Source organism: Rhamphochromis longiceps, linkage group LG2, assembly GCF_057381845.1.
Source record: "Rhamphochromis longiceps isolate RC_006_pf linkage group LG2, R_longiceps_female_GT1.1, whole genome shotgun sequence".
Taxonomy (NCBI): domain Eukaryota; kingdom Metazoa; phylum Chordata; class Actinopteri; order Cichliformes; family Cichlidae; genus Rhamphochromis; species Rhamphochromis longiceps.
Genome location: NC_140558.1, coordinates 39,477,552 through 39,502,088, shown reverse-complemented (window position 1 = coordinate 39,502,088; position 24,537 = coordinate 39,477,552). Strand labels below are relative to the sequence as shown.

The following is a 24,537-nucleotide window of genomic DNA, read 5'->3' as shown; positions in this document are numbered from 1 at the left end:
CCCACCTCAATCTCGTCCTCTTGGAAATCTTATGCAGACAAACGGTGACTGCACGGCAGGTTTTTGGGCCTTACTCTTCGGGTGCATGTGAAATCGTCACTGGGTGATGTTCACGCCAAAGTTAGTCTGCTTCACCTCAGTGCAACATTCTGTTTCCCTCCAAGTATAAAATCCTCCTTCGATCTGCTGCTTCCATTTGGTTGTTGTGTCTTATCTCAGTCTGAAGCCATTCAAAGCTATGGCCATGCTCAGAGTGTCTTCCTACCGCAAGCTGTTTGAGGACGACAGCTGGAGACGAAACGGAGGGTTGAGCGTGCGGTGTGCGGGGCAATACCGGGCCTCTGTCAGGTCAGTGTGGGTTTTGCTTACCACTTTTAAGATATTAAGGTGTACAAACATGTCCACCAGTTTGTCTGTGAGGGGTATGGCATTTTAACCTGAAAAATGTTATAGATGAAATACATGAATGAGATTTCATTTAAAAGGGTAACATCTGAAATTTTCCCCTTATGATTAAAACATAGTGTACTGCTTTACATGTCAAAGGTTTCCCGGTGGATGCTGAAGAACCTTAGTGGTTATAATAACATCTTTATTCATCCCAAAGTTGGAAAATTATTTGTTATAGTCCTTAAGAATGAAGTTAAATACAAAAACGATGTATGACATGTACGTTGAAATTGGCCTCCCCATGACTGACTGTGAGGTTGTCAGCAAATAAGCAGAGATTAGGTTATCTGACAGATTGGTCAGATGTAATAATGTCACTATCAGTCGAGTGCTTTTTCCAGAATTCAGGACAAAATTACAATTTTATTTCTGCGGCCAGTCTCACACTTGTGGTCATAGCAGCTAGCCTAACAGTAGTAAATGATGAAAGCCATACGTTATATATTTGAGTAGCTGGTCTAAATGTTAGGCTGTGTATTATTTGTTTTGGGTTTTTGTAAAAAAACAGACAAAAAAACAAACCCTACACTAATAGAGAGAAACCCCAACAATCCAACAACCTTGGTGACAGCGGGAAGGAAAAACTCCCTTTTAACAGGAAGAAACCTCTGGCAGGACCAGGCTCAGAGAGCTCAAGCATTAGCTGCAACTAGTTGGGGGTGAGGGGAGGAAGGCGAAACAAAATAAATTGTGGCGATCGTGGCTCAAGAGTTGGGAGTTTGCCTTGTAATTGGAAGGTTGCCGGTTCGAGCCCCGGCTTGGACAGTCTCGGTCGTTGTGTCCTTGGGCAAGACACTTCACCCGTTGCCTAGTGGTGGTCGTCAGAGGGCCCGGTGGCGCCAGTGTCCGGCAGCCTCGCCTCTGTCAGTGCGCCCCAGGGTGGCTGTGGCTACAATGTAGCTGCCATCACCAGTGTGTGGATGACAGGTTGTGTAAAGCGCTTTGGGGTCCTTAGGGACTAGAAAAGCGCTATACAAATACAGGCCATTTTTAAATGCAGAGTGGTGTGTAAATGAATAGTAATTGGGGGGGAAAAAAGGTGAGTGAAGAAGAAATACTCTGTGCATTGTGGGAAGCCCCTAGAAGCCCAAGTTCTATCTCAGCGTAACGAAGGGAGGAGCCATATTCATCATATTCATTTTCACCTAAAACTAGTGCAATGTGTTAACTTCATTGACCTTAATTTGCAACATAAAAATTTGAAATTTTTGGGAAAAAAGTCCTGTAATATGGTCTAATAACACTCTGAAATAACATAAGTTAGAAGTTAGAACAGGATATAGTAAAAATGAGATATAAGATGACATTTTGACGAGAGAAAATGTATATGGGCTAAAATCTGACATCTGGGTATGACTTGAACCTGTCTCTAGGTAATATTAATTAAGCTGTAAACTGTAATCTCATCAACAATTATAACTTCAGAGGTTTGTGGTCTGAGACAAATTTGAAAATTTCCCAAAACACCGATGTGTCAAAATGTGCTTAACAACCTAAAATGCATGTCTACATACAGCAATCAATGCATAATAGGTAGGTAAAGTAATCAGCACTGAGGTACCAACAACTGGTAGTGACAAATGTCTTCAGCGCACAGACGCCATCACAGGGTGCAATCTTTATTTGCTGTGACGTCAAACGCAGTCGAGCATTTCAAGCACAAGAGCAGAGACTACACACCTCTGCCAAGACTGAAAATTCCCTTCGCACCATGCATGAGCGGAGTCCCTTTATCCAGAATCAAGAGATTGGTTTGTGATATAGATAGAAGTTGGTGTTCCTTATCATCATCATCATCATTTTTTTAAGAGTTGACTGTTACCCTGTGTTGGTGAAGAACAGTGAAGAATCCTTCCATGAATTCCTGCATCCAGATCCAGACTGACTCCCAAACATGAGCACCTCGAAGCCTGACCTCTCTTAAATGTATCATGCAAATCCAGAATTATGAGTAAACCTGCTAAGAAATGGACAAACTGAACCAATAACTCCATGATGTCATGTTTACAGTGAAGTATATTCAGTCTGGATAAATGCCTTGTTTGGATGCCCACGAAAAACATCTCATATATGAAGTGAGAGCAATATATGACATAACATACAACACAGAAAAATGAAAGAAACACCAACAAAAGAGAACCAAAAATCACAAAATTAGCAACATTTCAGCCTTACAAAATAAAATGAAATGGAAGAAAATGAGCAGGGATAAACTTGATGAAGCCTCTCTGTATGTGTTTAATTTATTTTTCTAAAACCTTTAAAAATATTGAGTCGAGTCTTTGGTGCTTTGTGCCTTTTCTCAGGGCTGCTGCTGTTGATGACTGTGATAAGCTAGACTTTGCAGCTGCCAGGGCTCAGAACAAAGAAGGTCTGGACCAGTTTGTCCAGGACCGCACCGTCATTGCTGCCCTCAATGACCGCCTGGTCAGGCTGATTGAGCTGGTGAGGACAAACACTGTAACTGCTGCCTCTCTGCTGGTTTCTTCTGTGTATACCTCACGCTATTTAAACCTGCGCCCTTTAGGCTCGTTGTTTTGAGGACGACAATGAGTCTCTTGAATGTCAGATCACTGAGTTGGAGGAAGAGCTGAACAATCGCCAGGCCTCTTCCAGCATCACCTCCACTGTGGCGGTGCCCGACCACAGCCTGGACGCTGTGGTGGAAAGACTGGGCAAGCAGAGGGTATGTGCTGTTGGGTGTGTCTGCTGCATGTCTCTCCGTGCGATGGCATGCCTAAATGAGGTTTTCTCATATCAGTCCGCAAGCACGTCTCACGTCATGACATCAGCCGGATCACACTTTGCATAATTGTGGGCAGGTCTGATTTACAACCTTGTCAAGATCCATCAGTGTCTGGCTGTTTCTCACCACAGGATGAGATTCTGAATGACACACAGGAGCTGCAGAAAGAGCTCAAGCTCCTGAAGAAAGACTATGAGAAGGCGTCGCAGCAGAGGATCTTCGTCCGGCAGGAACAACAAGATGTGGCTGAGGTAATTGTATTTGGCAAGTATTCTGTTGGTATGCATGGAAATCCCATTGCTGCTTCAGAAAAATGGTCAGGAGGGAACTCTACTCTGCTCGACAAATAAAGAATAATCTGTGCTTTTTTTCTTTTTTAAGGACTATAAATTTATTTGAAGATTTGGTTATAACAGTAGGTTCAGTTCCAAAAAGCTAAGAGAGCACAAGCGTAGTAAAATTCAGGGTCACATCAGAGTCAACCATCCATTAATATAACCACTCAAATAATGACGTCCTTATTTGAGTGGTTATATTAATGGATGGTTGATGATCGAAGGGAGTCAGCTGGGGATTGAGCATCAGACCAAGAGGCCTCCTAGATGAGGAGGAGACCCTGAGGAAGACCCAGGACACACCGGAGAGATCACGTTTCGTAGCTTGATGCGTCGGTGTCCCCCAAGAAGAGCTGGCCTCTGCTTTGACTGCTGTCCCCATTTCACCGACCACGCGAGACGCAAAAAAAAAAAGGATGGATGGTGATCATAGGCCCAAACACAAACGTCAGGATTCCCCACAGGGTCGTGTCATCTAGTCTGTCAAGGCTACAATTTCACTTGAAGTAAAATTATTTAGTTAGAGCTCAACTCTTAACTGAATTTACTACTGTTGATCAAAACTCACAAAACAGAGGCCAGTGTATACTAAAATTACATTTTGCAAATGTGAAACCTCAAGCAGTAAAGTTTATAATGTATAAAACTGCCCTTTAAATAAGTTTGGTGGCTGTGTCTACTTAAATATATTAGTATTAAATCACTTACTTAAAACTTGAGTATGAACCGAAGCATTTTCTCTCTGATCTGACCGTGTTGCGATAATATACTTTGAGCACTAGATGGCAGGGCTGTCAAGCATCTTCACTTCCCACTCCATCCAGCTGACACCTGGCACAGCTGCTCCTCTGTAGTGCTGCCCAGTGGGTTTTGATCACCAGCAGTCACACAGTCTGGGCTGGTGGCCCACTGCAACCTGAGCCACCAAACTTTTCTTCCCTCGCACATGCCAGAGACCATCGTTTCCTTTCCAGAACCAGGCCAGATGCGAGGGAGGCTTTCATTTGTGCCTCACAGATGTAACGCAGGCTGTGATATGGTGCCGTAATGTTCCTGCTGGCTCTGTTCTGCAGTTCTGAATTGGAAGCAGCTGCAGGGTGACAAGACTTGGTGGGAAATCAGCAGGGAGGTAGAGGAAGAGCAGAGATGCGGAGGAGAAGAGTGAATACTACACAGATCGGCCCACAACAAGCTGCATCTTTGTCAGCATAACGTCAAAAAGCCACATTTGGTTTGTTTTAGAGCATACCGCTGGCTTTTGTGTGGTTTCTATCCTACTCCATCATCAAGGATTGCACATTTCACCTCATTTTGATTTTCTGTGGCTACAGAAAAACAGAGTGAGTCTGAGTGGATGAATTAATTTAGCATATATGGAGTTTAGATTCATTTAAAGGTAAAAACAAGGTCAGAATTACATTAGAAGACTTTCTTTTGGTCAGAATTTCAGCTGGTTTTAATCCTCATTGGGATAAAAATAAACAGATGAATGGAGAGCACTAATCAATATTTTTATATTAAACATGTCAACAATAATACATGTGACAAGCCACCACTCATGGTGAAGACTTAAAGCTCCAACTCTTCTGCAGTTCAAATGGGAAACGGGAATCAAATTTAAATGACTGAATTTTTCCTGGTTGTTGGTGTCAGATGGCCTCGTCTGATCTATTAGGAACCATGCTTAGGGTTTACAGAGAGTAGTACAAAAAAATATATCCAATGAGCAGCGTTTCTCTGGCAGAAAATGCCTTGTTGACATCAGAGATCTGAAGGGACTGGCCTAGATGCTTTGGGGTAGCAGGAATGCAGCAGTAACTCAAATAACCACTGGTTAAAAGCAAGGTATACAGAAAAGCATCTCTGAAGGCACAACACATCAAATCGTGAAGCAGATGGGCAACAGCAGAAGAAAAGCACACTGGGTATCACTCCTGTCAGCTAAAACAGGATATGGAGGCTACAATTCACACAGGCTCACCAAAATTGGGCTATATAAGGTTGGAAAACTTTCCCTGGTCCGATGAGTCTCAAGTTCTGCTCCAACTTTTGGATCGTAGGGTCTGATTTGTTGTAAACCAAATGAAAGTGTGGACCCATCCTGTTGGTTCAGGCTGATGGTGATGGTGTAGGGAATATTTTAACGTGAGCATCTTTGAAATGCTACATGAGTTTTGTATTTGATAACAAACCATGTCACAAAGCTCAACCCATCAATAACTGGCTTCTTAAACATGTTAATGAATCCATTGTACTTAAATGGTCTACATATTCCCAGATCTCAATCCAATCCAGTAAAGCTGACAAATTTGCAACAGCTGTGTGACGCTATCATGTCAACAAACATGTGTAAGACACTTAAATTTGACCCAACATGCTTTTCCTTATTGTCTGTTATACAGTATTTTCAGGTTGAGAAAGTCAGTTGGAGCTAAAATGGCTACATAAACAGAAACGGCTTATTTTGAACAGTGAATCATGCAAAGCTACCCTAGAATTAAACTATGGAGCTGGAAATGGCAACTTGAGTAAAAGAAGTCTGTGACTGTGTGTGAACACTATGGAGCAACTACACAAACTACAACAGGTTTTTCTCCAGCTCAGAGAGTTCAGCAGCAGCAGCCAGTCTGTTTAATCTGCTGCAGTACATCACTGACCCTGCCACCCTCACAGCAGGAATCCACAACTTTACCACCAAACTCTTTCTTCCTAAATGTAAAAGCAGGCACAAACAGTAATTGCATTCAACACCAATTAATCCAGTTCTTTAAAAAGAGTAGACGAATTCAGAACCCCTGCCGGCAAATAGATTGGGTGACAAGGCTTTTGTGTCTAGTTAGCCTCCTTCTCATCTTCCTCCTCCTCCTCCCTTTTCCTCTGCATTGCGGCGTGTAGTTGCTGTTCAGTGACAGAGTGGCTGGTGCTGATTGTTCTCAAAATTGGTCTTCAGGGTGGAAACAACTTCATGTTTTTTCCACCTGTGGTTTGATTTAGTTTGCAAACTGCAGAGCACTCCTCAGACACTTCCAGAAATTAAGTTCAACTTCTCTGTTAACTTTACTTTCTTTTAACAGGAAGTGGATGCTGTGACAGCAGAGTGTTTGGCTCTGAGGGAGCAAGTGACTATCTACGAGGAGCAGCTGGCCAGCATGGAGACCCTGCACAGGACGGTGAGAGAAAGGGAGTTTGTAGCTGCAGGCTGATGAAACAGGAACAGTTTATAGTCACAGAAATGGCTCAAAATGTAGCACTTAGGTCAGACAGGAGTGTTGGAGGAATGCCCAGATCTGTGTTGACAAACGCAGCTCCTCGCGACCTTGGTCACCTTGCTGAAGAGTTGTAACCAGAAACGGCCACAACAACAGAAAAATATGAGCAGAGCATTCAATTCTAGATTCATAAAATCACTTTTTTTAAGGGCTTTGTACTAAATGCAGTCGTTACTAGTCTTTTAATGGGAAGGAAGGTGTTTTTGGACTGTTACACTTTTAAATTTTACCTCAGGGGTTAAAGTGGGATTTGTTTAAGTGGTGGTGGAACTTAAAGATGGGCTGTTGAAAACAATTACTTGAAATAAGTCATCAAGTGATCAGCTGCTACTCTGGTACTCGCTGTTTTTTGTTGATTTACCCAGCTGAATTCAACAAGATATAAGCAGATATTTCATGAACTATATTCCTCATTTTCCAACACATAGACATTATAAACCTAGTATAAAAGTTATAATTCAGTGACTGAATCCGATCAGCATTTAAATATAACTTGATGTTTGCTATCTTTGATGTAACTTCACATTGTCCATGAACGACACAGCCTGCTCTGTATGAGTCCAACATGGCATCAGTTACTGTAAACTTCACCACAATACTGCAAACTAATCGGTATAGCATGCACGAAACTGTTAGTAGATCCACAGTATCCTCATGCAAAGTTTGAACATCATAAATTGAGTGTTTTGCAAAAATATTTTCCAAAAACATAATGCAAGAACACATAGATCATATACCTGATTTAAAAACTTTAAAATGAGTCACATGTAAGATTTTAATTTTCTGTAGAGCACCGACTGCCACTTTGCATCTGCACCATGAACAGATCACAGGAATGTGTTAATTGATATGTGAATGTGCCAAAAATTGATTGTCTGTATTTAAGCTGTTTACTTCTTGACCTGTAATGTATCAAAAACATCCCTCTCCTGAATGGTATAAATTCATTTTTGAGGCAGATCAAACATTTCTGTCTCAAGGCAAAAGCTGCAGTCAGTGTTTGGCAGAGTAACTTTTATATTTAGTTTATTTATCGAGGTAAAAAGTCTCTGTGAGATAAAAACGGTAATAGGCACCAACCTGCAGATTTAATTCCTCATTGATCGAAGATGCAGGAACACCTTCCCACTGTTCTGGGCATTTTACAGCAAACAAACAGGATGTGATTGAATTGCAGACTTTCAGTTAAAACCAAAATATTGCAAAAACATTTGATGAATTACAACCAATTTAATACACAAATATAAAATCACAAAAAAAAAGCATGTTATTGTCCAAAAACAGTCCTGTGAAAAAGAGAGTTTTTACTGGAGTCCTGTGTAGAACCGAGTACACTTAGCGCTTCACGAGCTTTAGCAACAACAACTTAAAGTAATTGTTTTCTGTGTGATTTTATCAGTCTCTCACATCGTTGTGGAGGAATTTTGGCCCACTCTTCTTTATAAAACTGCAAAGGTTTCACCATAGTGTTTCAATCAGGTCGAGGTCAGATCTGAGAATAATAAAAAATATGCCCATATTTTCATATCTGCATGGTAAATATGAAAGAACAACCAACTCTGGGGTTGTTAAGCATAACAAGTGGAAACAGGAGATTGAAGCTGACAAAATCTGCTTTCTGCCGAAGCTCACTTGCTGAAACATCAGTGTAAGAATTCACTGGTTTATAAAGGATTTTGTGCTAGTATCAGATTGTCATTTTATCTTCGAACTCTTGAACATGCCCCACAAAATAAAATGTATTAAGTAGCTTCTCTGCACTCAAACAAAATTTTCAACTACTCCTTTAAAAAAAGCACATGCTTGCAGCCATATTCTGTACATATCCACACACACCCCCAGCCCTCTGCACCTTCTACAATTTTCTCCACCTCACCAGGAGATGACAGGCGCACCCCGGTATCAGATCTAGAGGCTGCAGGCAGAGAGAGAGAGAGGGAGGCAGCTGAAGCAGGAGCAGCTCCATCACTCTGTGTTTTTCCTCTGCAAAGCCGGACCGCGCGGCATTTAACACACTCCCTCTGGGACACGCTCGATAACTCCCCGTCCGGGAAATGCGGCTGAATACCAAATGAAAACAGAAGTTCCCTTTGTTTTATTAACTGTTGTTATTATCGGCACTTCCAGATACCCCACATTCCCCTGAGAAATCGGCAGCCATGTCGTTATGTAGGTGCAGGGAAGAGGAGAAAAATGTTAGTCTGCCACTGCAGCTCTGTAGCAGTTCATTTTCTTTGTAACTGATGTGAGGCTGCAGACATGCATGTTGAGGCCTTTGGTCTCTGTGTGTTTGTAGCAGACAGAAAATTTACCTGAGTATACTTTTACTGCACAACACACTTGTTCCTCAGTTTTTTCTTTTACTGTTGTAGGGGTGAGCTATATCTGAAATACACTAGGCATCTATGGATATAATAAACATACATATGTGTACTAATTAATAATGCTGACACATTTTCATCAATAAAGACAAGGCTCAATTTTAAAATGTAATGCAAGAAGTCAGAGCATTGGTGGTTTGGTGTAATTGTAGCAAACATAAGGTCATATTGACCATCCATCTATACAAGTAATCACATTACTCCTGTATTTCTAATCATTTTAGACTTTTAACATGTTTCTATATAAAATTAGGTGTCTGCCCTAGTGTGCACTTCTTGCAAGAACACTTTGGTTTTGCAGGGTCTTATAGAATCAAACCACATTAAATCAGTCATACAGGTAAATGGACAATGACAGGGACTTACTTTTAGACAGAGATAGTAGCTCTCTACTGCTGGGGCTGTTGAGAAGAGCGCCATCAATAAGCTTATAGAGAGATGAAACTGATATAAGTTCAGCTTATTTGCGTTCACTTCCATAATTTGAAATCCATGATCATCTTTTTTAACTTGACTTTTAACTGCTTGACTTTAAGTCCCAACCATACTTTAATGATTCGTCCTCTCTCGTGTTCACATTTATTAAAATTATTACCAACATAGGACAGTCTTGCCAGGTGGGGTCAGCAAATTTTGGGGGGTGGCCAGTGCCCCCTCTGGCCCCCTCTTTGTAGCGCCCCTGTTCAAACCTCAGGAAGCTTCAGTTCACATGTTCTCCGCACCCTTGTGTGGATTTTCTTTGAGATCTGATCTCTCCTGCCACTGGAACAACATGTCAAGTTATTACTTATTACCAGGGCACTCCTGCAAATAAGATTCTTAATATCAAAGGGTTTATGGAAGCTTGTTGCCACCACTGTTGTTTTGGTTTGTTTTTTCCAGAAGTTTGAATTAGGTGAAATTTTCCTTGCTTAAAAAATGTTTTAGAAAATATGTATTTGTACACAATGTTCATTAATATTGCGTTCACTAAGAACAAATAGATCTAAGTGTAATGTTGCAGTAGTCTAAATTTCATACAACTACCTCCCAAAATGACCTGTCATACCTCAAAATCATTGTGAAGTTAGATGAGGCTGCTTCTTTGTCCTTTGCATGATCGATATAAAACCTGTGCTTGTTCATGTTTCATCGTAGATATCCTAAAAGCTCAGACCACCTCTCAGTCAAAGGACAAAAGTTGAGACAGAGTTGATTTGGACACGTATGAAGAAGAGATACTGGGTATGCTGGGAGAAGGATGTGGGAAAAATATAGCTGCCAGACAAAGAAAGAGAAAAGTTATAGATGATGATTGTGGATGTATTAGGAAATATTAGGAGCTGAATTATAAAGAAGTAAAGTAAAGTGCAAGTCTATTAAAACTGACATTAAGAACAGTGTAATAAATAAATGTGTGTTGTTACATTCTTGTGTATTTGTATGTGTTTCGTGTATGAGCAGACAGTGGAGGATATGCTGGAGCCCAACGAAGGGATCACCCGGGCAGCAGTGATTAAATTTGGCAGCCCTGACATTGCTCCGGCTTTGGATGTAAAAAAGTACTACTGCCAACTGGCTGAGACACTCCAGGTACAACACAGAGTACATAACACACAAAACCCACAGAGAACCACACCAATACCATGCACCGGACGATCCGAGGGCCTGCGCTAAGGCCCAGTTATTAACTGTGAATCATGTGTAGAGCCCCAAAATGAAAACACGGAGTCAGAAATGAACATAATGGTGGTTTACAGGGAAAAACATGTATTCAATACATTACTGAGCCATATAATAACAAACAAACAAGAAAATAACGTATGTACACCACTGTTAACAGCTGCTAATTCTCCAGCTGTTAAAAAATCATTGTGAGAAATATAACAAAGTGGGTCTCATTAGATGAAAAAAAAGCATGTGAAAATATGATAAATAAGCATTCATGGCTTCACAGGCTGGATTCAGACAGACATCGGTTGCGATCTTTCAGTGGCTCTCAAACTGTGGGTCATACAGTCACTACATTTTGAGACTGTACTACAAAAGCAAGTTTTGTTGAATGAACTAAAAAACATAATAAATGAGTTTGTTAATGCTATCGTGTTGACCGAGTTTCACAAAAGTTAAACCTTGTTCCTTTAAAACTTGTCGGGTAAATGGGAACAAGCCCTTTTTTGTTTTTTCTTCATATCTGGGATATGCCACAAAAGGTTTGCAGAGCCACCGGTGAGCACACATGGAAACACACATCACAGCTGCTTGAGCGTTTTATGATCTCATGATCTCAGAAAACTAAACAGTTGTCATTATTTTTTTTTATTTTTTTGGCCATGCATCCTAAACAGGGCACAAACGCTTCCAACAGAAATCGATCTTGTGTGGTTTTAATTTCACTTGATGATATGCTCTCCAGCTAGCCAGCCAACCTGTGCTGAGTGATTTCGTGACAGGATAAAGTAATGTGTTACAATCTCACTGTGTGTATTGGCCGGACCATGCCATGGAACGAAGTAATGTGAACAATAAGGTTGTGTTACTGGGTTGTTTTTTAATACTTCTAAGTACCTTCTGCGGTTTATATATTGGTGCAGGTCGTTCACTTCCTGTGGGTTATTTCATTATTCTTGAACTGCTTCTATTTAAATAAGAGATCTGAGTACTTTCACTTTTGACACTCTCTCCAGTGACCAGTTCCTCATCCTCTTTACGATTAACTCCAATATTCTCACCGCACCACCCTCCCTCTGTCCCTCTCAGCTTTCACAAATCACACAACGAGGCTCCCACTTGTTTTCTTTACCTCTTAACACAACATTGGGGAAGAACTTGGAAATCAGAGGTGCTGTTCTGGACCCGAACAGAATGTCTTTGTCCACCTGTGTGTGTGTGTGTGTGTGTGTGTGTGTGTGTGTGTGTGTGTGTGTGTGTGTGTGTGTGTGTGTGTGTGTGTGTGTGTGTGTGTCTTGCAGCATCGAGGTCCTGCACTGGGGTCAGACTGTAGCTCCGGTGGGTCTGACCCTCTCTGAGGTGAGGATGTCTGCCTGGTTCAGAGGTCAGGGCTGCAATCAGACTGCAGGCCGCCTTCCCAGGCTCCTTAGCTGCACTGAAGTGGACACTGGTGTTAGTGTGCATTTAATATGGAGACATGACTAAGGGATATCTGCCTGTCTACGTGTGTTTCTTGTTCTTTAAAACGCCATCTATTTACTCTCTCCCTCCCACTCAGGCTCTTGCCTCGCCAGCTGGACACCGTCCTGTCTGTGCCTGGCCTCGATTACGAGACGCAATTGTCTCGATGCTAAAATGATTGCTATTGGTTGTGAGCAGTAATGGTGATTGCTGGCGGACTCCTACACACCTGTGCGCCCTCATGATTTGGCTAATCATGAAACTGGTGTACGCAAGGAGAGCTAGTATGAGAGACTCTGATTGCTCCCCCTGCCAAAGTGCACTTAATTACTCAAAAAGATCCCAGCAGCACTGACTTCTCATCTTGTGTCTCTTCAGTATGAGTGCGGTGCAGCCTCCTCTGCTGTGGTCCACAGTGGTGACGGAAAGGAAGTGGAAGTGGGAGGAACTGGAGGGTCAACGGTCAAAGACTTGACAAAGATAAAGGACGTCGGTGAGATAAAGATGCTGGTGAGTGTTCTCCCCCTGCCCTTTCTTTAAAGAGTTAGTTGAGCCAAATTACACAAAGCACATACGCTTAGCATAGTTTGTTTGGAGTAAACTTGAGCTTTACATCAGGGCAGGGCGTTTTGGTTGCATTTGCCAAGCTTTTAAGTTCTTCTGAACTTCTTGCACGAAAAGGAAGCTAGTTGATCCAAAAAAGGAAAAAAAAAAAAAAGATTTACCCATTTTATGTACGCCTACAGCAACTTATATCTGGAACAAACAGTCACAATTAAAGCCAAAAGATCATTTGCAGTTTATAGTGTAATAGAGCATAACATTATGTGATTGTTATGTTTCATATCTTTGTTTTGGCCACATATATTTGGAAACCAGACTATGATTAACATTCTTTATGAATGAGTTATATATTAAATAACGCAGTGAATTGTTCTTCAACATATGCTTTTGTTTGCCACTAAGACATGGCCTGAAACAACTCATGTTAGGGAAACCATCCAGCATCATACAGTAAGTTCTACAAGTAAGTGTAACAAGAATCACCCCCCTGCTTCTTTTCATAAGTAAACAAGTGTGAGGAGAGCAGATATGACATGTTTAATATTTTCCCGGCTGAAATCATACCAGACACAACACACGCCAATGGCAAACGGGGTCAATTTTATCCTTTTTATACATATACCTCTGATCTGCTTTCATATCAAAAACATGTGAAACAGTAAGTACCAAGTTCAACATTTGCAAACCACCCTTAGCAACGTGGACTAAAAGTAACTGTTTTTTAAGTGACTATATCAGTGTCATCGTCATTGCTGTGGAGGAACTCCTCAGTGTTGCTTTGGTTTATTGAGATGTGCATGAATTAGTTTATGTACAGCTTTTTTTAGGTCCCACCACAGCATTTTAATTGGGTTGAAGTTTAACTGTGTAGCTCTGTTGTAGATTTGCTGGTGTGATTGGGATCATTGTCCTGTTGCGTGACATAGTTTCAGCCAAGCTTGAGCTGTAGGAACGTTGTCCTCGCAACGTGGATGAAGAAAAAACCCCAATGATCACCTCTCAGAGTGACATCTGATAGGCCGTGTTTGGTTTCAGGTGAAATATGGAACTGTGGGTTATCCTCGGAGATTTCCACTTCGGTTTTGTCTGTCCGTTTTTTCAGTAGATCTGTGGTTTGCTTAGACGAATCTTTGCAAATCTAAACTGTGCTGCCATGTTGTTTCAGAGTGAACAGGCTTTCTTTTTGAAGTTTCTTTGAGCATTTCACAGTCTGACTTTGAAGTGAATTTGCTGGGAACATTCCAGGATTGTGTTAACACAACGTTTGTCTCCAGACCAGGAAACTGCACAAACTTTTGCTTTATAGAGGCGGTCACATTTGGTGACGATCAGTAAATTAAATAATATATGATTAGCCGCACCTGGCTACTACTTACCCTCCTAATATGGAAGCACTAAAGGTGTACTGAACAGTACTGTGAAAGAGTCCTGTAAAAACTTTTCTCTTTCTTCATGACGCTATGAGAGTGATAAAATCTTCTCATGTAACTCTTGGCATGAAAATTATTATTTTTTGGGTTTTTTTTTTTTAAAATGTTTTGAGCTCCACAATCAACACTCACTTGACTTCTGCCTCCACACCTGTGAGAAATATAAAATCAAAACGCTCTGCAGGGCTGCTGATTGCAACAGCCGAATGAGAGAATATTGTTTTTGAGGTGATCAGAGCTTTACACATCATTTAAGTCCTTTAGTTACTGCCTGCTGATAGTGATCTTCCCATAATACATTTTCAACCTCTTTACTGAAAAAGGAAAGGGTTTTAACATCTATCAGCTGGCTCTGTGTCGGTCATCAGCTCCTAAATCAGATGTAATGGTGAAAATGAATGGTTTCCCACAGCAGGCAAAGGGAGTTGAGAGCGGCTGAGTGACAGCAGAGCAACAGTGTGGGAGATCCTGCTGACCAGAGTGTTTACTCTGCGGACGTTTTCAGCAGGAGATGTGAAGAGCTCGACTGCAGCTCACACAGGATTTATTGCTCTCTGTGTCCTCAGTTATATTAAGTACAGTCTTTCAGAGCGCCTGCAGTGTCATAGGCATCTTTATACTTCTCACACACACACTGAGTGGAAAGGAAATGAAGCTTAATTTGTCATCCTGCTAGCAAAAAAAAAATAAATTAAAAGGTGCCAAGGGAGCAAAGAGACTTTGAAGGAAACAGACAACAAAGTGAGACGTGAATGAAAAGACAAACCAGGAAATGGTGACTCAGGTAAAAACACCTCTTATAGTCCACCCTGGTCTTATTAGCATCCGTCAGTGGTCTGACCACAGCTGGCACCCAACCACATCTGTAGCAAACATGGTGGTTTGGTTCTCATTAGTGTGGCTCTACCTTTCAGCTCTTTAAATAAACATCAAGCCTCTGTAACCTCAGCACAAGTCTCCCAACATCATCTACTTTTCTTTAATATTCAGCCTCACTTTTTGCTCTGTCCAGGCTGATGGATGGACAGCACGGCCTGATCTGCTCTGTTTCCTCTTCGTCTGTGATGGATGCCTCGGGTCTGGTTTCTCACTGAGAGACAACATGGCCAAACAAACCGATTGCAGTGAAATCAGGCCTGACACACAAATGTATATAATAGAACAGGCTCTGATGGGTTTATCCGCCACCGCTCGCGTATACATACAAGGCCAGGCTCCACTTATCATGCCAAGGAGAGTAAGTGAGTCACACAGTTTGGGAAGTCTCCATCAGCCTGTGAGTAGTAATCGGGTCGTCTTCTGGTCACATGATCTGGCTGAAAGACGAGCAGGACTGCCTGGATCCCCATCTGGCTGTGACAGCTAATTGTTGAACTTCAGTGATTGCTGTAATTACTCACGGCGGGGGAAGGGATGCTCCTCAGTTAGTTTGTGGTGAAAGTAAAGTAACCTGTTCTGTCTGTGTTTGCTGGGTTAATTTGCATACTTCAGTTGTAGTTAGAGCTCAGTTTAAATCCATGTTTTCAGTTAGTAATGATGAAAAAGTGCCACTGGGACTGATGGGAGTAGCTTTAAATCAGAGGTATGTAGTTGTTAACTAAAATACAAAATTTTGCCCAGTTAATGTCAAGTCAGGAGGCTAAGGAAGTAATTATAATTCCTCCTGAGGGGGGGTCATAATTGTGTGAACCAAATTTCATGGCAGTCTATCCAATAAATCCTCAGATATTTCCTCTTAAAAACGTCAACTTTGTAGTGGTGCTAGAAGAATTGTCGGGGGATCACCAAATTCTGCAGAAGTCGCCATCTGGAATCAATGAATGTCTGTTCAATATGTCATGACAATCTAATATACACTGATCGGCCACTACATATAATATTGTGTAGGTTCGACTCATAGCACCAAAGCAGCTCTGATTGGTCAGGGCATAAACACAGGTCCAGATTTTGATCTGGGGAGTTTGGAGGCCATGGAAAGGTCCCTGGCTCTCTGTCATTTTTGGGGGTTCAATAGACCGTTATGTCCCACTAAGGGAGGTTGCTGCCATCAGGGGGTGATATGGGAGACATGGGTTGTGTGTGTAAAGGTTGGCTGCAATTTTTAGGTGGATGCGAGGTTTCAAAATAACATCCACAGGACATTTTCCAGGAGAAGATCGCATTGTTGAGAGAAAAAATTGTAGTATTCACATCAACTGTCAGTGGTTTTGATGTTTTCACGTTTCCTAATGTCATTAGCAAGGACCCTCCCAAACCTGAATAAAATAAAAACATTTATCTATGATGAAACAACAAGCCAGGTCAGATGCTATGATTTGGAGAATGCCTTACTTGCCAGTGGCTCCTTGGCCTGGCGGGTCGCTCTCATATCATCCAACTGATGCATAACATTCAACTTGTTATGGTGTTGGCTGCCATGTTTATAACTATCGATTTATTTTTAAATATCTAGCAGCAATGGATAAACATTAGCATTCATCTGAGTCCTATTTCTGGCCATCTGACAACTACAAACTGACGACTAACATCTGCTCTTGTTCTTGGCCTCATTTGTTGATAATTTTTCTGAAGTTCAGAAGTGAGACCACAGCCGAAACAATCCCCTTCCATTTGTATCTCTAAAAATGCTTAAATGCCCCACATGTCTATTTCTTCACATTTCCATGTCTCCACATTTTTCTCAGTTTGTAACTCGGCCTCAAAGCAGTCTTCATTTAATGTGAAATGCAGTTTAAGGCTGATAAGAAGGTTGCCATTGACCAAAGGTTGAAGCTCTTTGTTGTCTTACTGAAGTGCTCCTCAGCTGCTGTTCTTGAACTGAACATGAACACGAGGGCACTAAAATGTTGTGGTATGGGATTATTACATTATCGGTAACAAAAGAATTCAATATACAAGCAATTTTGCAGATATATGTTCAATGAATAACTCCTTCTCTTTATTCCTGAAGATTTCAGAGCTACAAAAGGAGCTTGCTGAGCTCGAGAAGCATAACGAGGAATTGGAGGACGAGGTTGAAATGAAGAAGGCTGCATACATGGATGAGATTGCTGATCTAGAGGTATAACAGGGGAATGATTAATGCAGTTGAAACCTATATTCTGTCATTCAACTTCATCCTCTGCTGCTCTGTGTGGGTGTGTGTGTGACATTAGGCGACTATAGATGAAATGAAGTGTCAGAAGGCCAATTTCCAAGAACAGATGAAGGAGCAGTGTGAAGACTATAAGTTTCTGCTCACTCAGAAGATGGCCAGAGACATGGAGATTGCTGCTTACAGGTCAGATGGTTGATGTTTTTAATTATACTTAATAACAGACAACTCTGGCTTCAACATGTGAGTAAAATTAGATAATCTAATCAGTTTCGCATTGTGATAATAGAAGAGAGAACTTAAAAACTAGAAATTAAAAGTTTTGGTTGACCTCAGGGTCAGGCCATGCAATGCTCATCTAACAGCTAAAGCTTGGCTAAAACTGAGTCATGCAACAGGACAATGATCCCATGACTGAAATGGCTAAAAAAAAAAAGTCATATAAAAACACCTTAACAGAGCTGTGGATACACGAATGCCTGCAAATCTCAGTGAACTGAAACAATAACTTAAAGAAGAGAAAAGGGACATTCAGAGAATGATAACATGGTTCTACGTGCTGTTGAATTAGGAAGTGTACTTTGTTTTTCACAGGACTGTAAGTCAGGTTACAGTAGCAGCCTCAGAAGGGTATTCCAGATGTTCCTTTCCTCAGCAGCGTATTCCAGTTCTCTAGCATCCCAAGGCTCTCTCAGTCTAGACAAGATATACAATCTCTCCAGAGATTTCTGGATCTGCTGTAGGGTGTGATCAGAGCTCCGAGCTCCCTCTGGATGTCTGAGCTCCTTACTGTATCTCTGTAATCCCATTTTATATTACGGTGAATTATAGATGCAGTCTAGGCATCCATTAGAAAAGAAGAAAAAGAAAGAAAGTGTACTTTATTGGTCCCCGTGGGGAAAATCCCTCTCTGCATTTAACCCATTCACTCAGTGAAGCAGTGGGCAGCCATTGGGCGCCCGGGGAGCAGTGTGTGGGGACGGTACCTTGCTCAGGGGTACCTCAGGGTAGCTGTTCAGGGGAATCGAACCCCCGACCTTACGATCATGGGGCCGCCACTCTACCTACTGAGCTATCCCTGCCCACACACACTATTACTAGTATGAAGTGATAATGCTCAGATTTACTCTCTTGTTTCAATACTCAAGGTTTTACAACAGTAATCCACAAACCAACCACATCACATCGTGACAATATGTTAATGTTGGATACAGTCTATAATGGAGTCGTATATAAATGGTTGCAATTTTGTATCCGTATAAAGCAACTTGTTACATTGTATATTCGATAGTTATTATTGGACTCTAATGTAATAATAAAACTGATAAAATGGTTCAAATGGTTATGGTAAAATCGAATAATTTAATAGTTTATTAATTGTAATGCATTGCAGTTGATGATTAATTAATTCATAATTGATTTTAAGCATTTTCAATCATAACAAGGTCAGTATTCTGCTTTGTTTTGCAGATCATGTATTTCAGATATTGACTTTATAGCAGTACTTTAATTTAACCTTAAAACTTAAAGCACTATGATGGACTGTAATGTACAAGTGCTTATCCACGCCTCTTTTGCACGTTTTAAAATGAAGAGCTTGCATGAATATAAACCTCTGTGCCTTCACGATCCTCATTTCAGGGCTGCGGGTTGTTATTCTTAAGGGAGACCAATAAAATTTTACACACACACACTATGCCACACACACGAGAAGACTTTGGGATGACTTGATTTAATTGTTAGTGAGACTGTCAGTCAAGAGGACAGCCGTGTCTGCTGGAGAAATATTCCAAGAAAAACACTGCATCATTTGATTTCAGTGATTAGTTTGTCATCCCCTGTTAAAGGTGCTGAAGTCATAAAGTCAGCTGCCGTAATATCTGATTGCAGTTAATATCTACAGACTCTGAGGCATACAGTGGATTCTCATCTCTGTGGTAGAGGCTAAAATGAAAACAGATGTCCGCCTCAATGCTCAAAAAGGTGCCACATAATATTTAAACATGTCAGGAGAAATGAGCTGTTCGGGGCAAAGCACATAATGGCCTTGAGACGATTTTATTAAACTGAAATTAGCTCAAAGCTCTGTTTCCATTTGGAATTCTTCAAAGATGAGAAAACCACCAATATCCCAAAATCTTTTTCTAAAAGCTCTACTGTGAGTAATGCAAGGAGTGTTTCCACAAGATCCGGTGTATAAGCCCAGTATTGTCAAGCGCCTCATACAGTGCCACCTGGATATCCGTGATTTCCATTATAAGATATTCCTGAACACAAAAGGCTGACATCACGGGCCAACTGGGTTCACAGGAAATGTGCTGTGGTTTCCTGTGCGCGACCTTGAAGAAGTTTCATGTCATCCCCTCTGTTCATTGAGGTTGTTTAACCATCTGCCATCCTGGTATGTGGAGTGACGCACTTCAGCCATCCCTTCCCGCTGCCACAGGCTTCCTCCTGGTCCTTCCATCACCCATCCAACTGCATCTGACCATCTGACCCCAGGGGGGCCCCCAATGCAGGCCTGAGCTCAGACCCTCAAAATACCTCATTAGAATGGGCAAAGAGGACCTCACACTGACAGCACTATGTGCTGGGCCTCTGCCAGCTCTTCTCCATGCCAGCCTGTTAATGTCAGTTCACCCCCCACCCACTCCGTACACACATTTACAAATTCGCCACAGTTTTAATTCCCTCTCATTACCCAGCAGACTGTCCCAAAGACACACGGGCGATGCCAACTTCTTTCCTTCCTTTCTTCATTTACTATATGTTTTGTCATCCGTGATTAAAGCCATGAATAAGAAATGAAAATGGGGATTGTTTATTCTCTCTGTGCCGTGGCAAACTGTCTGCAAAGAAGACCCTAATGACCCCGGGCTGCCGTTACTGGGTGGCTTATCGCCTGCGAAAGCACCTCAGAGCAGTTTGGGCAGATGCTCCCTACTTTTGCTTACTGCTAATGTGATCCATATTACACTGTAATTCTCTCTACTGTTCTTTGTGGTCTGCTCCTGCTGCTCCATGACGCAGCAACAAGTAGCTCATCTAAGAACAAGATCCTTTATTTACTTTACTATGAGGTTTCGTTTTTATATTACCGATATATCAAATGACTCCCCTCTTCCCCTTTTGAGCTTCTTATTTTGTTTCAGTTTCTCTGCTCTCATCACCTGTGTTGGAGTTATGTAGAAAAAGCAGAGAAAAGGTGCTTGTGTGAATGGGTAAAGTTGTATAAAGGGCTTTAAATGCCTATGTACAATAGAAAAGTGCTATAGAGAACTGGTCCATGGCCATGACTGTCATTGCAATATTGGGCTTTTAATGAACTGTTGTTTCTATGAACTGTTGCTTTGCTTGGGTGGAATGATTGTACAAAATATATCTTCAATGACTAAAATGGAATTGGAATTTATTTAGGATTTTTTTCAGAATCATACATACAGGCTTAAATATATGCATACACGCTCACTAATATTTGGTTAAATGTCCCTTAGCAAATTGCTCCTCAAACAGATACTTTTTGTAGCCATCAGCAAGCTTCTTGGCAGAATTGATAGAGTTCATTGAAATTGGTTGGTGTCCTGGCACAGGCTTGGCTTTTAAGGATAGTCCACAAATTTTTTTTTCTTTAGGGTTGAGGCTGAGGCTTTGGGCAGGCCATAGCAGAGGCTTAATATTAGCCTGTTCTGTCCACTCTAAAACACCTTTTTATGTGTAAATGGGATCATTTTCCTCTTGGAACATCCAACTGTGTCAACCGTCTGGCTGTTAATTTGAAGTAAAGTTGAAAACAGCCCCAGAGCTTAATGCTACCACCACCATGCCAGACAGTTGGCACAGCAGTCTTAGATTTGAAAGTCTCGCCTTTACTTCTACGACTCTTGTCATTGTGGCCAAATTTGCCTTGTCTAAACATAAAATCTTTCTGCAGGAAAAACATTTTTTCCTGCAGAAAGATTTTGGCTAGTTTTTGTGGGAAGCTGCTAATTTCAGTCAAGCTTGAAGATGCTGATTTTGGAGCATGGGCTTCAATCTGGTTTTGTACCCTCTCAATTCATGATGATCTAAAACTCACATCACTGTAGACAGTAATGCAGTTTCCAGTTCATGGCAGGCTTGAGCTTTAGTGGTTCTTAGGCTGTTTTTAATCATGCTAACCACTTTCCTCTCATCTAACAGTCTTCCTGTCTTCTGCCTGTCTCACATTGACTTCACCCTTTTTGTGTATACAGTCAATGCAGTCGATATTATCCTCAGAGATGAAAAACAGTGTTCAACTTATATCCACATTAAATCCACTCAAGTGGAGAAAACCATGACTTCAAATTCTGACTGTACTCTATATGCTTGTTGTGGAACTGGCAGCTTTATAAGACGATAATGTGTCATGTTATATGAGAATAACATAAAATGATGGGCGAAAGTCCTGGGTCACCACAGCAGCTGCTCAGCCATGGAAACGCTTAACACAAAGTTCCCGGTGCACAGTTTGTGTGCTGATGTTAGTGATGGAGGACGTTTGGAGCTCTACAGTTACTGAGTCAGCAGAGCAGTGAAGGCGTTTGTGCATCATGCCCCCTCAGCACTTGACGATCCTGCTTCTGTTTTCTTGTCAGCTACTTTGGTCTGAGTGCCTATGTTTCCTAACGTCCTCCGCTTTGCAATCACTTGCAGTTGATGATGAAATATCTAAAAGGAACAAATTTCACAAACTGACTTGTTGCAAAAGGAACTTCCTGTTTAGCGAGCTCATTTGAACTGCTTGATCTTTCACAAACGCTTGTACAGTCTGCCTGCATGGCTAGGTGTTCGATTTTAAACAAGAAGTACCTTAGCTTATTTGTGTAAACTCTTTTTAGGCTTTTATTAAGGTTAAGCATGTTATTAAATGAGTGATGAGCTGTTTACTTGGCTTGTCCAAACTAATTGAGTAACTGAGAAAATAATGTTCTACTCTGGATCTGCCAATATATGACTAATTAGTGAATGCCGTTCCTGCTTCTGTGAGTTATAACCTGTGTGTTGTGTTTTTATGTGCTTCTGTTGTTCAGGAGTCTTGTGGAGGAAGAGGAGGAGAGACTGTGCAGCCTGTGACTTAAGCCTGAGCAGTCAGATCGGCTGTCCTGACTGTGGTTGTGCTCCCCAACACAGACAAAAGACAAACGCGTAAAAACAGACCCCATTTCTGCACTTCGATGAAGCTTAACGCAACGATTCGGCAATTTGAGCAGACGTAAACTTAGTATGACAGATTAATGCTGTCTGGAGGCCTACAGTAAGCCGGGCCATTGATTACAGGTTTCTGGCAGATGACCCTGATACTCCAAGAAAGATGGAGCTGTCTAAAACTGGTGGGGGCTGTGGGATGAGTGTGTATCCGTGCAGCGTCTGGAAGGGATATTTCGTTAAGTGGGGTTTTATCTTTACCAGCTCTCTGATATGACTCATAAATGCTTTGTCCCCTCTTTGTTGAACAAGACTGACACGCAATCGCAGATAAACACACACACACACCCTCAACTGTGCGGCTCCGCGGAGTCATTCCCGCTCTGATATCACCTCGTCCATCACTCAGCCTCTGTCTGGCTCTTAACCTGCGACCCCGTCACTGTTAACAAAGACAATGACGGCTCTCTCTTTGGTAACTAAAAGCGTTTCGCCTTCCCTTTGCTTTTTCAGCCATACATTTGAGTTGGTTTTGACGGCCGAGAGTCCAGCGTGCTGTGTTTGCTTTTCAAATGGTTCATGAAGTTGTTTTTCTGCAGCTCTTTCAAAATGAGCACCTGGATCTTTCCACAAGAAAAACTCTGTGTGATTAATCATTGCTTCTTTCAAAAGCAGTGTCCCAATTTACTGTCGTTTCGGAAATAAGCATTCGGTAATACATTCCCTAGTAATCTTTTCCTTATTTTCTACACAATGTTAAAGCCGTCTGCGATAAATCATTTTTGGTTGCTGCCTCTGCACAAGCATCAAAATGTACTTTAGATTTAAATTGATTAAAACTAGTTGCTTGAGAGATCAACCCACGGTGTGTGATTTCTTTTGTTAAAACTCCTGGTTCATGAGAACCCCTTGTGAATCCTCAGGCTTAAGACTTTCTCCCATACTGTAGAGCAGAGTGATTTATGTTCAGTGAACCTTCTTCCATTCATCTTCATGCTTAACGTGAGATTTGCACATTCCCAGCAATTAGGGATCTCAAAGGCTTGTTAGCTCTGCCACAAAGATGAAAAATGCTGCTAATAACTGATCAGATAAGATTAGCCACACTCCATGAACTTGAGCTCAGTGACTGGGGAAGTGGTTGTGTGGCATCGGTGACTTCTTTAAATGCCCCGACATGAAGAATGGATGGCTCAGAAAGGGTTTTCTCAGAGAATAGGAAATGGAGGGTTTTTCTTTCTTTCTAATATTTAAAGCTTAACAACGTCCCAGTGCTTCCAAAATATTCCTCATACTAAAAATGTAGCAGGAACTGCACCCTAACATGCCGTATTTTAGGAAAGTCACCCTCTTTCCTGGTCTTGTGCATTGTTGCTATGTACAGGAAAAGTGATGCTGTACACATCCTTACCCATTTCCTCACACAGAACGACCACCGTTAGTGATTATGGAGTAATTTTCCTCCTGAAATGTAGAGCCAGGAAGACAGATGTAAAAAAATGGGACTTTGGGGAAAATTTATTGAAAAGTAGTTCCATGTGCAAACATTGTGTCAAAAACATCAAAGAGGAAAACACAATACTCATAGAAAAAGAATCCCACAGCAGAACGTTATCTGGAAATTAAACTTGGGGAAAAAAAGCCTAGAAATAGAAGAGAAGGCGATCACTCTAAACTGAACTAGTTTTTCTCATCACCGATGCTTCCATACATGCTTAATGCTATTAGCAAGTGATGCTAGTCTAATGAATCGGAGCTGGGGTGAATACAAATACACTTTTATGTTTTTAATTTAAGTTTAAATCTGGTGCAGATGTTCTATCGTCATTATTAGCGAGTTAAGTTACTTCACAAGTCATTTACACATGAAAACACCTAAAAGACAACTTTTATGTGTATTTCCAAAGACCTGTTAGCTGAAAAACTGGCATCTCTCAGGAGACGGTGCAATGTGTGCCAAAAAGTTTGAGGAAATTGCATAAGTGGAGAAC

General features: G+C 41.4%; 1 protein-coding gene across 1 annotated transcript; it reads left to right on the top strand.

The window, feature by feature from the left end:
* Positions 1-83: 83 nt before the first annotated feature.
* On the top strand, positions 84-23,392 carry vimr2 (vimentin-related 2). The gene is made up of 10 exons (XM_085428438.1): positions 84-348; positions 2,757-2,895; positions 2,978-3,136; positions 3,328-3,447; positions 6,606-6,701; positions 10,625-10,753; positions 12,671-12,802; positions 17,237-17,347; positions 17,442-17,566; positions 22,432-23,392. Exons 1-10 carry the CDS (start codon positions 239-241, stop codon positions 22,472-22,474), a joined length of 1,164 nt encoding a protein of 387 aa, XP_085284564.1. The 5' UTR covers positions 84-238; the 3' UTR covers positions 22,475-23,392.
* Positions 23,393-24,537: the final 1,145 nt, after the last annotated feature.

Bases quoted from the DNA above. Each gene is read 5' to 3' on its own strand.
- vimr2 (XM_085428438.1), top strand. From the start codon at position 239: ATGGCCATGCTCAGAGTGTCTTCCTACCGCAAGCTGTTTGAGGACGAC. The intron at 3,137-3,327 runs GTATGTGCTGTT...TTCTCACCACAG, and splicing joins AAAGACTGGGCAAGCAGAGG to GATGAGATTCTGAATGACAC. The intron at 17,348-17,441 runs GTATAACAGGGG...GTGTGACATTAG, and splicing joins ATGAGATTGCTGATCTAGAG to GCGACTATAGATGAAATGAA.